This window comes from Oncorhynchus keta, chromosome 10 (assembly GCF_023373465.1).
Source record: "Oncorhynchus keta strain PuntledgeMale-10-30-2019 chromosome 10, Oket_V2, whole genome shotgun sequence".
NCBI classification, from domain to species: domain Eukaryota; kingdom Metazoa; phylum Chordata; class Actinopteri; order Salmoniformes; family Salmonidae; genus Oncorhynchus; species Oncorhynchus keta.
Genome location: NC_068430.1, coordinates 18,015,572 through 18,030,571, shown reverse-complemented (window position 1 = coordinate 18,030,571; position 15,000 = coordinate 18,015,572). Strand labels below are relative to the sequence as shown.

At 45.1% G+C, this 15,000-nt stretch overlaps 1 protein-coding gene across 5 annotated transcripts in view; it reads right to left on the bottom strand.

Annotated features, from left to right (window-relative positions):
- The window catches only part of LOC118389629 (SLIT-ROBO Rho GTPase-activating protein 2-like), a 179,993-nt gene that overhangs the window by 28,173 nt on the left and 136,820 nt on the right, over nt 1-15,000 (bottom strand). For all 5 annotated transcript variants that reach the window (XR_008144391.1, XM_052526582.1, XM_052526584.1 and 2 more), the window contains exons 6-13: nt 10,729-10,944; nt 8,377-8,505; nt 5,706-5,927; nt 2,570-2,671; nt 2,094-2,291; nt 1,406-1,490; nt 894-921; nt 458-488 (exon numbers count right to left, since the gene is read on the bottom strand). Coding sequence is in view for 4 of the 5 variants with exons in the window: in XM_052526582.1 (XP_052382542.1) it covers nt 458-488; nt 894-921; nt 1,406-1,490; nt 2,094-2,291; nt 2,570-2,671; nt 5,706-5,927; nt 8,377-8,505; nt 10,729-10,944 (1,011 nt within the window). In the remaining variant the exon portion in view is untranslated. The remainder of the gene's footprint in view (nt 1-457; nt 489-893; nt 922-1,405; nt 1,491-2,093; nt 2,292-2,569; nt 2,672-5,705; nt 5,928-8,376; nt 8,506-10,728; nt 10,945-15,000) is intronic.

Here is a 15,000-nt window from a genome sequence, read left to right as displayed (position 1 = left end):
AGAAGCAAGCTGTTGCTAGGAGACAACTTCTTCCCTCTTCCCTTTGTTTAGGTTTTCCACAGATTACTATCTGATGAGGGCAGGGAATCTGGGAAACGTTCTCTGTGTGTGTGTGTGTGTTGTTTTTGTTGTTGTGCATGTGTGTGTGTGTGTTACATGTCTGTGTGTATCAGTGCGGTTGTACGCTGTTCAGAAGCTGCCTGCTGTTAGATCTCTGGACGGGGGTGTGACAACAGAGGATCATAACATAAGGCTCCCACTAGGGGGCGCTAGCTACACTCACCACATGGTATAATAGACCAGAAGTGTTGTTTGCACAACTGTTTCAGATAGTGTAGTCTGTAGACCTAGCATAAGAAAGACATGGGGCTTCTCCAGGTAAAAGGTAAAACCACACACACACACAGAGAGAAACGTACACATAGAAAACCACACTCTGAATGGAGAGAGAAATTACCTGATTCCGTAGTGCAGAGTTCCTCCTGTCACTGGAGAGGAGGAGGAGAGGGAAAGAGAGAGAGAAGGGGAGGGTGAGAGAGACAGCAGAGAGAAACAAAGAAAGAGATATCAAAAGCAAGAACAAAACGTTGCTCTGTCATTACACCTCCAGAGAGAGATACTATTTATACACAACTCTGGAAATAATCTGTGAACTCATGCAAACACACACACACACACACACACACACACACACACACACACACACACACACACACACACACACACACACACACACACACACACACACACACACACACACACACACACACACACAATGCAATATTAGAATGAGTATGTACCCGTAAACACACCCTTGCAGCAGTCAAATCGACCTTAGCGCTTACTATTGAATCTCCCATTGGTATGTGTGTGTGTTTCTTTACCACACCTACCTGGCAAGACAACAATCAGTCTTCTGACCTAAAGCAGGGAAGACACAGGAAGAGGGGGAGGGGAGAGAGAGAGAGCAGAGAGAGAGAGAGAGACTGTTAGTTATAGCAGAACAGGCGACAGAAGGAAAGGGCCACAGCTGGACACGAACTGTGACAGACTTCCCCTGAAATACACACACACACATGCACTATCGCACACACACGCTAACACACACACGCTAACACAAACGCTTACTTTGCTTACATGCACACACTTCTGAGTGATTGTCCTGTGTAGCTCTAGCTACACACATCCCAGAGGATCTCCCTCCCCAACCTACAGTTACATCCACAGATGGGCCTGCAGTGCAACACACGCATCCTGTCCCCCACTGCCCCATCCTGCTCCCCAGTGTGGCCCTTCCTGTGTCTCTGGGGCCTGCTCTGGCCTACACCTCCCAGTGACATCCTCAGTTACAAACATCCAGTGGACTGTGTATGTGCCTGTGTGTGAGTTAGAGTGTGTGACTCACTCTCTCCCAGGGTCTTCTGGATCAAGTCATGTTTGGCCTCCAGTTTGGTGATCAAGTTCCGGCCCTCCAGAAACTCCTTCAGTTTCTACAACATACATAGAGAGAGAGAGAGAGAGAGAGAGAGAGAGAGAGAGAGAGAGAGAGAGAGAGAGAGAGAGAGAGAGAGAGAGAGAGAGAGAGAGAGAGAGAGAGAGAGAGAGAGAGAGAGAGAGAGAGAGAGAGAGAGAGAGAGAGACAGAGAGAGACAGAGAGAGCGAGAGAGTGCGAAAGAGCGAGCGCGACAGAGAGACAGAGAGAGTGCGAAAGAGCGAGTGAGACAGAGAGAGACAGAGAAAGAGAGAGAGAAAGAGAGAGCGAGACAGAGAGAGTGCGAAAGCGCGAGCGAGACAGAGAAAGAGAGAAGTTAGCTACTGTGCACAATGATTGAGTGTATCACCCCCCTTCTCCCCCAACAAGATTTAGATGCAAGTGGCTGTTCCACTGGTTGTCATAGGTGTTTGCACCAATTTGTAAGTCGCTCTGGATAAGAGCGTCTGCTAAATGACTTAAATGTAATGTTAAATGTATCATCATGACATCACTGACACCGCCTTACGGAGCAGATGTGTGTGTCACCACAACAAGACCTCACTGACTCCTCCTATTCCTGAATAACACAACACATCTCTGCTCTGTGATTGGTCCTCACAGTGAAGTAGAACTGCTCCGTTTCCTGTTGATTGGCCCGTCTCTTGGCCAGGCTGGGTTTGCTGAGGAATGATTGGCTCATGGTGGACTTGACCGACTCCATGGAGTTGCTGTGGTGGAAACACTCGCTGACCTCATAGTCCTCCACGGTCACCATGTCCTGGATGGTCGACAGAGTGGCCTCCATAGTCTTCTTCACCTAGAGAGAGAGGGGGGGTGAGGGGTTAAATGTTGGAGTGATGAGGTGAGAGATGGGGGTGAGGGGGTTAAATGTTGGAGTGATGAGGTGAGAGATGGGGGTGAGGGGTTAAATGTTGGAGTGATGAGGTGAGAGATGGGGGGTGAGGGGGTTAAATGTTGGAGTGATGAGGTGGGAGATGGGGGGTGAGGGGGTTAAATGTTGGAGTGATGAGGTGAGAGATGGGGGTGAGGGGGTTAAATGATGGATTTAGGAGGTGAGAGGAGTGCAGGTCTCACCTCCTCATTCTCAATCTTGAGGGTGGAGAGACGGGACTGCAGCTGCTGACACCTCTGGAGTAACTCCCCTTCTAACGGCTGCTGGGCACATACTAACCCCATCTAGAGAGAGAGAGAGAGATGGATGGAGAGAGGTCAAACACTGTTGTAAATACAACCCATATTTAACCATTTGCACATGGTTACAACACATTTTGGTTACATGGTTACAAAACATTTTGGTTACATGGTTACAAGACATTTGAAATGTCTTTATTCTTTTGGAACTGTCACGTATACTCCCTCTCTGCCCTCTAGGTCATCAGGCTGCTGATTATCCCACACACCTGTCACCATCATTACGCACACCTGTCACCATCATTACGCACACCTGTCACCATCATTACGCACACCTGTCACCATCATTACGCACACCTGTCACCATCATTACGCACACCTGTCACCATCATTACGCACACCTGTCACCATCATTACGCACACCTGTCACCATCATTACGCACACCTGTCACCATCATTACGCACACCTGTCACCATCATTACGCACACCTGTCACCATCATTACGCACACCTGTCACCATCATTACGCACACCTGTCACCATCATTACGCACACATGTCACCATCATTACGCACACCTGTCACCATCATTACGCACACCTGTCACCATCATTACGCACACCTGTCACCATCATTACGCACACCTGTCACCATCATTACGCACACCTGTCACCATCATTACGCACACCTGTCACCATCATTACGCACACCTGTCACCATCATTACGCACACCTGTCACCATCATTACGCACACCTGTCACCATCATTACTCACACCTGTCACCATCATTACGCACACCTGTCACCATCATTACGCACACCTGTCACCATCATTACGCACACCTGTCACCATCATTACTCACACCTGTCACCATCATTACGCACACCTGTCACCATCATTACGCACACCTGTCACCATCATTACGCACACCTGTCACCATCATTACGCACACATGTCACCATCATTACGCACACATGTCACCATCATTACGCACACCTGTCACCATCATTACGCACACCTGTCACCATCATTACGCACACATGTCACCATCATTACGCACACATGTCACCATCATTACGCACACCTGTCACCATCATTACGCACACATGTCACCATCATTACGCACACATGTCACCATCATTACGCACACCTGTCACCATCATTACGCACACCTGTCACCATCATTACGCACACCTGTCACCATCATTACGCACACATGTCACCATCATTACTCACACCTGTCACCATCATTACGCACACCTGTCACCATCATTACGCACACCTGTCACCATCATTACGCACACCTGTCACCATCATTACGCACACCTGTCACCATCATTACGCACACATGTCACCATCATTACGCACACCTGTCACCATCATTACGCACACCTGTCACCATCATTACGCACACATGTCACCATCATTACGCACACCTGTCACCATCATTACGCACACCTGTCACCATCATTACGCACACCTGTCACCATCATTACGCACACCTGTCACCATCATTACGCACACATGTCACCATCATTACGCACACCTGTCACCATCATTACGCACACATGTCACCATCATTACGTACACCTGTCACCATCATTACGCACACCTGTCACCATCATTACGCACACCTGTCACCATCATTACTCACACCTGTCACCATCATTACGCACACCTGTCACCATCATTACGCACACCTGTCACCATCATTACGCACACCTGTCACCATCATTACGCACACCTGTCACCATCATTACGCACACCTGTCACCATCATTACGCACACCTGTCACCATCATTACGCACACCTGTCACCATCATTACGCACACCTGTCACCATCATTACGCACACCTGTCACCATCATTACGCACACCTGTCACCATCATTACGCACACCTGTCACCATCATTACGCACACCTGTCACCATCGTTACGCACACCTGTCACCATCATTACGCACACCTGGACTCCATCACCTCCTTGATGATCTTCCCTATATCTGTCACTCCCTTTGGTTCTTTCCTCAGATGTTATTGACTCTGTTTCATGTCAGTGCATTGTTTGTGTTTCGTGGTTATTGTTTTCTTTATTTATTAAAACACTCACTCCCTGTACTTACTTCTGTGATTGTAATGTTCACTGGTCATTTTTATTGTTTATTTCACTTCTGTCTACTTCACTTACTTTGGAAATGTTAACATATGTTTCCCATGCCAATAAAGCCTTTTGAATTGAAATTGAAAATTCAACATACCAATTAAGATCTGGCAAAAAATACTTGAATCAGTTATAGTACCCATTGCCCTTCATGGTTGTGAGGTCTGGGGTCCGCTCACCAACCAAGAATTCACAAAATGGGACAAACACCAAATTCAGACTCTGCATGCAGAATTCTGCAAAAATATCCTCCGTGTACAACGTAGAACACCAAATAATGCATGCAGAGCAGAATTAGGCCGAGACCAGCTAACGATCAAAATCCAGAAAAGAGACGTTAAATTCTATAACCACCTAAAAGGAAGCGACTCCCAAACCTTCCATAAATAACAAAGCCATCACCTACAGAGAGATGAACCTGGAGAAGAGTCCCCTAAGCAAGCTGGTCCTGGGGCTTTGTTCACAAACACAAACACGCCCTTCAGAGCCCCAGGACAGCAACACAATTAGACCCAACCAAATCATGAGAAAACAAAAAGATAATTACTTGACACATTGGAAAGAATGAACAAAAAAACAGAGCAAACTAGAATGCTATTTGGCCCTAAACAGAGAGTACACAGTGGCAGAATACCTGACCACTGTGACTAACCCAAATTTAAGCAAAGCTTTGACTATGTACAGACTCAGTGAGCATAGCCTTTGAGAAAGGCCGCCGTAGGCAGATATGGCTCTCAAGAGAAGACAAGCTATGTGCTCACTGCCCACAAAATGAGTAGGAACCTGAGCTGCACTTCCTAACCTCCTGCCCAATGTTTGACCATATCAGAGACACATAGAGAGAGGGAGAGAGTAAGAGAATGATCGACACACAATTGGTTTAAGCTCACAGACACACACACACTTACTAATCCCCCCTACCGTGTCTCCCATGTGTGACTGGAAGTCGAAGCGCATGGGGGGACAGAAGACGTTGTTGTAGGTTTCCATCAGTCTCTGCTTGTCCCCGTTGGGCTCCAGGCTCTCTGCTGCCCCCTCCAGGCCCTCCAGGCCGCTGTGTTTAGACGCCTCCACGTTCATCTCCGCTGACAGGTAGGTCCGCAATGCACGGTGGAGACTGGCATGGTAGCCCAGGTCACAGCACTGACAGAGGGGGGGAAGAGGGGAGAGAGAGAGAGAGGGTTGATTCATTCAAAGAGATGCTTACAAAGGCATGGTTCAAATCAACGCAATACGTCTTAGGCAATGAGATATTCCCATGGACGTCCATTCAAACATACTACAGTAAATGCTACAGTATATGCTAAAGTACATACTACAGTACATACTAGAGGTCGACCGATTAATCGGAATGGCAGATTAATTCGGGCCGATTTCAAGTTTTCATAACAATTGGAAATCTGTATTTTTGGACACCGAAATAGATTTTCACCTTGTCAGCTCGGGGGATCCAATCTTGCAAGCAGTAATCATGGTCAACAGCATCAATGTAACAGTATACTGTAACATTAGTCCGTCCCCTCGCCCCTACCCGGGCTCGAACCAGGGACCCTCTGCACACAGACAACAGTCACCCACGAAGCATCGTTACCCATCGCTCCACAAAAGCCTTGCAGAGCAAGGGGAACCACTACTTCAAGGTCTCAGAGCAAGTGAAGTCACCGATCAAAACGCTATTTGCGCGCACCACCGCTAACTAGCTAGCCATTTCACATCGGTTACACTAGCATTAAACTTATCTTATAAAAAACAATCAATCAATCATAATCACTAGTTAACTACACATGGTTGATGATATTACTAGATATTATCTAGCGTGTCCTGCGTTGCATATAATCTGACTGAGCATACAAGCATACAAGTATCTAAGTATCTGACTGAGCGGTGGTAGGCAGAAGCAAGCGCGTAAACATTCATTCAAACAGCACTTTCTTTGCGTTTTGCCAGCTGCTCTTCATTGTGCTTCAAGCATTACGCTGTTTATGACTTCAAGCCTATGAACTCCCGAGATGAGGCTGGTGTAACCGAAGTGAAATGGATAGCTAGTTAGCGCGCGCTAATAGCATTTCAAACATCACTCGCTCGGAGCCTTGGAGTGGTTGTTCCCCTTGCTCTGCATGGGTAACGCTGCTTCGAGGGTGGCTGTTGTCATTGTGTTCCTGGTTCGAGCCCAGGAAGGGGCGAGGAGTGGTACGGAAGCTATACTGTTACACTGGCAATACTAAAGTGCCTATAAGAACATCCAATAGTCAAAGGTTAATGAAATACAAATGGTATAGAGGGAAATAATAATAATTATTATTATTATTATTAATAATAATCCTATAATTCCTATAATAACTACAACCTAAAACTTCTTACCTGAGAATATTGAAAAGTTAGCTTTCTTACATAGCACATATTGCACTTTTACTTTCTTCTCCAACACTTTGTTTTTGCATTATTTAAACCAAATTGAACATGTTACACTATTTACTTGAGACTAAATTGATTTTATTGATGTATTATATTAAGTTAAAATAAGAGTTCATTCAGTATTGTTGTAATTGTCATTATTACAAATAAAATGTAAAAAATTGGCCGATTAATCGGTATCGGCTTATTTGGCCCTCCAATAATCGGCATCGGCGTTGAAAAATCATAATTGGTCGACCTCTAGTACATACTACAGTACATACTACAGTACATGCTACAGTACATACTACAGTATATACTACAGTACATGCTACATTACAGTACATGCTACACCATCATTCATGAGAGTGAAGGTATGCTACATGCTAACCCTTCAGACAGAATGAGAGAAGGTATGCTACATGCTAACCCTTCAGACAGAATTTGTGAAGGTATGCTACATGCTAACCCTTCAGACAGAATGAGAGAAGGTATGCTACATGCTAACCCTTCAGACAGAATGAGAGGTATGCTACGCGCAAACCCATCAGACAGAATGTGTGAAGGTATGCTACATGCTAACCCTTCAGACAGAATGAGAGAAGGTATGCTACATGCTAACCCTTCAGACAGAATGAGTGAAGGAGCATTAGAAGTACTTCATCAATCATCATCATTCCTGTTCATATAGCCAAAGGCTAACCTGCAGTCTCTCAGTCTATAGTAAAGGGCAGACTATAGTAATGAGACCAGAGGGGAGAGGAGGAGGAAACAGAAGACGAGGGAGAGTCCTGTCAGTGGTCCTTGTTAAGGGTCAGGAGAGAGAGGGAGGAAGAGAAGGATGAGGGAGGAGGGTGTAGAGAGGGAGAGTCCCGTCAGTGGTCCTTGTTAAGGGTCAGGGGAGAGAGGGAGGAAGATAGAGGGAGAAAGAGAAGGATGAGGGAGAGTCCTGTCACTGTGAAAGAAGGGATGAGGGGGAGTAGGGATGATGGGGATGAGGAGAGAGCCCTGCTCTGCTTGCAGTAGGTCTTGTTAAGTTGAGTTAAGGCTGACCGGGTCTACGTGCTGCAGGGAGAGGTGGTGGGCTGAGATGGATGCTGGACTACATAATCAGTTGTTCTCTGGCCCCCAGAAAGACTGCTGGAGTATGTATCTATTTTTACCATGCCCAACAGGTTGTGTGTATATGTGTACTCACGTCGATGATATCAGACAAGTCGTGGATGTAGTATTTGAAGACACAGCTGTTCGTAGCCTCCAGAGCCAGCAGGTATTCATTCCTTGCCTTGATTGCTTTAAGCTTGTTCTCTGTGTACTTAGCCTGCCTCTGAGGGACACAGAGAGAGGGGGGTGAAAGAGAGCAAGAGAGAGGGGGAGAACGAGAGAGAGAGAGAACGAGAGAGGTAAAAAGGGAGGATATAGAGAGAGGAAGAGAGAGGGAGTGAGATGAGAGAGGGAGAAAGAGAGAGAGGAAGAGAGAGAGGGGGAGTGAGAGTGAGAGGAGAGAGAGGGAGAAACAGACGAGATAGAGAGTAGATAGAGGGATAAAGAGAGAGAGGAAGAGAGAGGGAGTGAGAGTGAGAAAGAGAGATAACAGGATTGAGAGAGAATAGTAAGGCCATTGGTAGGGTCTTGTCTCTCTGACAGAGCCCCCACTGTAGTAGAACATGGCTAGAGCTTTAAGCCAGTTACAGACTCATACATCATTCATGAACAACACACACATGCAGGTACAGTTGAAGTCGGAAGTTAACATACACTTATGTTAGTCATTAAAACTCATTTTTCAACCACTCCACAAATGTCTTGTTAACAAACTATAGTTTTGACAAGTCGGTTAGGACATCTCATTTGTGCATGACACAAGTAATTTTTCCAACAATTGTTTACAGACAGATTATTTCACTTATAATTCACTGTATCACAATTCCAGTGGGTCAGAAGTTTACATACACTGTGTCTTTAAACAGCTTGGAAAATTCCAGAACAAGATGTCATGGCTTTAGAAGCTTCTGATAGGCTAATTGACATCACTTGAGTCAATTGGAGGTGTACCTGTGGATGTATTTCAAGGCCTACCTTCAAACTCAGTGACTCTTTGCTTGATATCATGGGAAAGTCAAAAGAAATCAGCCAAGACCTCAGAAAAATAATTGTAGACCTCCACAGGTTGGGTTCATCCTTGGGAGCAATTTCCAAACCCCTGAAGGTACCACGTTAATCTGTACAAAAAATAGTACGCAAGTATAAACACCATGGGACCACGCAGCCGTCATACTGATCAGGAAGGAAGAGATGAGATGAACATACTTTGGTGCGAAAAGTGCAAATCAATCCCAGAACAACAGCAAAGGACCTTGTGAAGATGCTGGAGGAAACGGGTACAAAAGTATCTATATCCACAGTAAAACGAGTCCTATATCGACATAACCTGAAAGGCTGCTCAGCAAGGAAAAAGCCACTGCTCCAAAACCACCATAGAAAATCCAGACTACGGATTGCAACTGCAAAAGGGGACAAAGATTGTACTTTTTGGAGAAATGTCGTCTGGTCTAATGAAACTGTTTGGCCATAATGACCATCGTTATGTTTGGAGGAAAAAGGGGGATGCTTGCAAGCTGAAGAACACCATCCCAACTGTGGAGCACGGGGGTGGCAGCATCATGTTGTGGGGGTGCTTTGCTGCAGTAGGGACTGGTGCACTTCATAAAATAGATGGCAACATGAGGGAGGAAAATTATGAGGATATATTGAAGCAACATCTCAAGACATCAGTCAGGAAGTTATAGCTTGGTCGTAAATGGGTCTTCCAAATGGACAACGACCCCAAGCATACTTCCAAAGTTGTGGAAAAATGGCTTAAGGACAACAAAGTCAAGGTATTGGAGTGGCCATCACAAAGCCGTGACCTCAATTCTATAGATTTTTTTTTTTCAGAACTGAAAAAGCGTGTGCGAGCAAGGAGGCCTACAACCCTGACTCAGTTACACCAGCTCTGTCAGGAGGAATGGGCCGAAATTCACCCAACTTATTGTGGGAAGCTTGTGGAAGGCTACCTGAAACGTTTGACCCAAATTAAACTATTTAAAGACAATGCTACCAACTACTAATTGAGTGTATGTAAACTTCTGACCCACTGGGAATGTGATGAAAGAAATAAAAGCTGAAATAAATCAATCTCTCTACAATTATTCTGACATTTCACATTCTTAAAATAAAGTGGTGATCCTAACTGACTTAAAACAGGGACTTTTTACTCTGATTAAATGTCAGGAATTGTGAATAACTGAGTTTAAATGTATTTGGTTAAGGTGTATGTAAACATCCGACTTCAACTGTATATGCATACACACTATAATGGACTGTGCTGTGTGACCTGCATCATTAGCCAACCTGTCAGTAGAGGTCTCAGGGTCTCAGTCCTCAGACAGGGCTGCTCTCATATTCTTGTCCCTGTACACACACACACACACACACACACACACACACACACACACACACACACACACACACACACACACACACACACACACACACACACACGCTTTACCTTCTCCTTCATCTTCTCTATCTTCTTGACTGAGGAGCGTCGGACATGTTTCTCCTCCGTCTTGATGCTGGCCAGTGTGTCAGGTGACCTGGGAGTCTGTCTGTCGTCCTGGCGACCAGAGCGCCCCATCTGCTTCTCCTCCTGTTTCTCTGCATCCTTCAGTTTGTTCTCAGAGTTGATACTGTCTGTGTTGTACATGTGGTATGTCTTCATCACCTACACAGGGGGACAGGAGGAGCAGTGAGAGAGAGAGAGAGCAAGAGAGAGAGGGTTGTGTGTGTGTCATACACTGTCCAGCCGTGCCTCTCAAGGTTGTGTGTCATACAATGTCACACCGCTGGACAGTGGATTGTTAGGAGTGAGAGGCCTGGTGCGCTGGCATACCACTGGCTGACAGGGAATTCTACACACATGCATGTGCATCAGGGTTTCTGTTAGCCGGTAATAGCCATCTTTTGGCCGATAATTTTAAAAAGACGATTAATAAAATTGCCGCTGGCCTGGAGAAGAAGAAAACATCACATAGCGAAATAATGCTTATTAGTCTATTCATTGATGGAAACACCAATCGATGGAAATATATTTAACTGATCATGCTTATCATTCTATAGGTTAATTTGCATAATTTAGTGGAATTAAAATGGCGCGTTTGTACAGTATATTTGTTACGTACGTGAGTATGTGGATTGAACACCTTTGACATTGACCTTGTTTTTCACACGCGTACAGAATACAGATACAGAACCTTGAGTGGAAAATCTGTCAGACAGTGTGACAGCTGCTGCTACAGCATCTCAAACTGTCTTCATCAGGCAGGCTACATCAGGCAGGCTACATCAGCACGTCACACACCACTTTGCAATTAGCTGGAGGCAGTATGCATTTTGAAAACCTATACTTAATTGTTTGAAACCCTGAAAGTTTTAATACATATTATGAGGCATGTCTTACATTGCTTCAAAGTAGCCTAGACAAAATCAGACCATATGGTTAAATAAAGGTTAAATAAATAAATAAAATGGCTGGGGGGCAGTATTGAGTAGCTTGGATGAATAAGGTGCCCAGAGTAAACTGCCTGCTACTCAGACCCAGAAGCTAAGATATGCATATTATTAGTATAATTGGATAGAAAACACTCTGAAGTTTCTAAAAGTGTTTGAATGATGTATGTGAGTATAACAGAACTCATATGGCAGGCAAAAACCTGAGAAAAAATCCAACCAGGAAGTGGGAAATCTGAGGTTTGTAGTTTTTCAACTCTTTGCCTATCCAAGATACAGTGTAAATTTGGTCCGATTGCACTTTCCAAGGCTTCCACTAGATGTAAACAGTCTTTAGAACCTTGTTTGAGGCTTCTACTGTGAAGGAGGAGAGAATGAGAGCTGTTTCAACCAGAGGTGTGTTACCTACCCTTACCACCTGGGGGCGGCCTGTCAGGAAGTCCAGGATCCAGTTGCAGAGGGAGGTGTTTAGTCCCAGGGTCCTTAGCTTAGTGATGAGCTGTGAGGGCACTATGGTGTTGAACGCTGAGCTGTAGTCAATGAATAGCATTCTCACATAGGTGTTCGACTTTTGTCCAGGTTGGAAAGGGCAGTGTGGAGGGCAATAGAGATTGCATCATCTGTGGATCTGTCTGGGCGGTATGAAAATTGGAGTGGGTCTAGGGTTTCTGGGATGATGGTGTTGATCTGAGCCATGACCAGCCTTTCAAAGCACTTCATGGCTACAGACGTGAGTGCTACGGGCCGGTAGTCATTTATGCAGGTTACCTTAGTGTTCTTGGGCACAGGCACTATGGTGGTCTGCTTAAAACATGTTGGTATTACAGACTTGGACAGGGAGAGGTTAAAAATGTCAGTGAAGACACTTGGCAGTTGGTCAGCGCATGCTCGCAGCACACGTCATGGTAATCCATCTGGCACTGGTGAATGTTGACCTGTTTAAAGGTCTTACTCACATCGGCTGTGGAGAGTGCAATCACACAGTCTTCCTGTACAGCTGGTGCTCTCATGCATGTTTCCGTGTTATTTGCCTCGAAGCGAGCGTAGAAGTAGTTTAGCTCATCTGGTAGGCTTGTGTCACTGGGCAGCTCTTGGCTGTGCTTCCCTTTGCAGTCTGTAATGGTTTACTGGCCCTGCCACATCCCACTAGCGTCAGAGCCGGTGTAGTATGATTCGATCTTAGTCCTGTATTAATGCTTTGCCTGTTTGATGGTTCGTCGGAGGTCTTAGCAGGATTTCTATTAAGCTTCGGGTTAGAGTCCAGCTCCTTGAAAGCGGCATCTCTAACCTTTAGCTCAGTGCGGATGTTGCCTGTAATCCATGGCTTCTGGTTGGGGTATGTACGTACGGTCACTGTGGGGACAACGTCATCGATGCACTTATTGATGAAGCCAATGACAGATGTGGTGTACTCCTCAATATTCCAGTCTGTGCTAGCAAAACAGTCCTGTAGCTTAGCATCTGCTTCATCTGACCACTTTTTATTGACTGAGTCACTGGTGCTTCCTGCTTTAGTTTTTGCTTGTAAGCAGGAATCAGGAGGATAGAATTATGGTCAGATTTGCCAAATGGATGTCACGCCTTGGTCTTAGTATTTTTGCGTTTTCTTTAATTATTTGGTCAGGCCAGGGTGTGACATGGGTTTATGTTGTTGTATTTTCGTATTGGGGTTTGTAGTATTTGGGATCGCGGCTGATTAGGGGTGTTGTATAGGCTTGGCTGCCTGAGGCGGTTCTCAATCAGAGTCAGGTGATTCTCGTTGTCTCTGATTGGGAACCGTATTTAGGTAGCCTGAGTTTCGCTTTGTATTTCGTGGGGTGATTGTTCCTGTCTCTGTGTTGTTTCACCAGATAGGCTGTAATTAGGTTTCACGTTCCGTTTGTTGTTTTGTATTTTGTATAGTTATTTCATGTGTCACTTTTTCTATTAAAGAACATGAGTAACAACCACGCTGCATTTCGGTCCGACTCTCTTTCTACAAACGAAGAACGACGTTACAATGGAGGGTGAGAGAGAGCTTTGTGTGCATCTCTGTATGTGGTCCAGAGTTCTTTCCCCTCTGGTTGCACATTTAACATGCTAATAGAAATTTGGTAAAACTGATTTAAGTTTCCCTGCATTAAAGTCCTCGGCAAATAGGAGCGCTGCTTCTGTGTGAGCTTTTTTTGTTGTTGCTTAAGGTAGAATACAGCTCATTCAATGCTATCTTAGTGCCAACCTCTGACTGAGGTGGTATGTAAACAGCTACGAAGAATACAGATGAGAACTCTCTCAGTAGGTAGTGTGGTCTACAGCTTATTATGGTATACTCAACCTCAGGCGAGCATTAGCTCAAGACTTCCTTAGATATAGTGCACCTTATAGTATACCTTACATTGTTGCATCCTCTAATGGCATCTTCTGTTAATATGAATTACCATCATCTAAATGTGATTTCTGTCATTCTGAGCACCGTGGGTGAACGGTAAATTAAAATGCTGTCGGTCAAAAGTCCGGTAAATTAAAATGCTGTCGGTCAAATGTCCGGTAAATTAAAATGCTGTCGGTCAAAAGTCCGGTAAATTAAAATGCTGTCGGTCAAATGTCCGGTAAATTAAAATGCTGCCGGTCAAATGTCTGGTAAATTAAAATGCTGTCGGTCAAATGTCCGGTAAATTAAAATGCTGTCGGTAAAATGTCAGGTAAATTAAAATGCTGTCCGGTCAAATGTCCGGTAAATTAAAATGCTGTCCGGTCAAATGTCCGGTAAATTAAAATGCTGCCCGGTCAAATGTCCGGTAAATTGAAATGCTGTCCGGTCAAATGTCCGGTAAATTAAAATGCTGTCCGGTCAAATGCCCGGTAAATTAAAATGCTGCCCGGTCAAATGTCCGGTAAATTGAAATGCTGCTGGTCAAATGTCCGGCGCCACATTTTCCTGAGGGAAACCCTGAAGTGCAGACATAAACACACACACGTTTCTTCACTTTGTCTCTGTCTCTGTGTCTCTCTCACACACACAATTCTCCCAGGGAATGCCACACACGTGTGTCAGTGTGTGCAGGGTCAGCACTAATACTGACCACTTAAAGGGGAAACATGGGCGGACGACCCCATGCGTTTCCCTCTTTAACTATCAGACTGCTGCTTCACAAGGGTGTGTGTGTGTCTGTGTGTGTGTGTGTGTGTGTGGCCAGAGCTAAGCAAGGCTCAGATTCAGATTCACTAATCTCTTGAAAAAGGATCACTTAAAGGGGCAATCTGCAGTTGCTCCATTCTTTTTTGGATGATA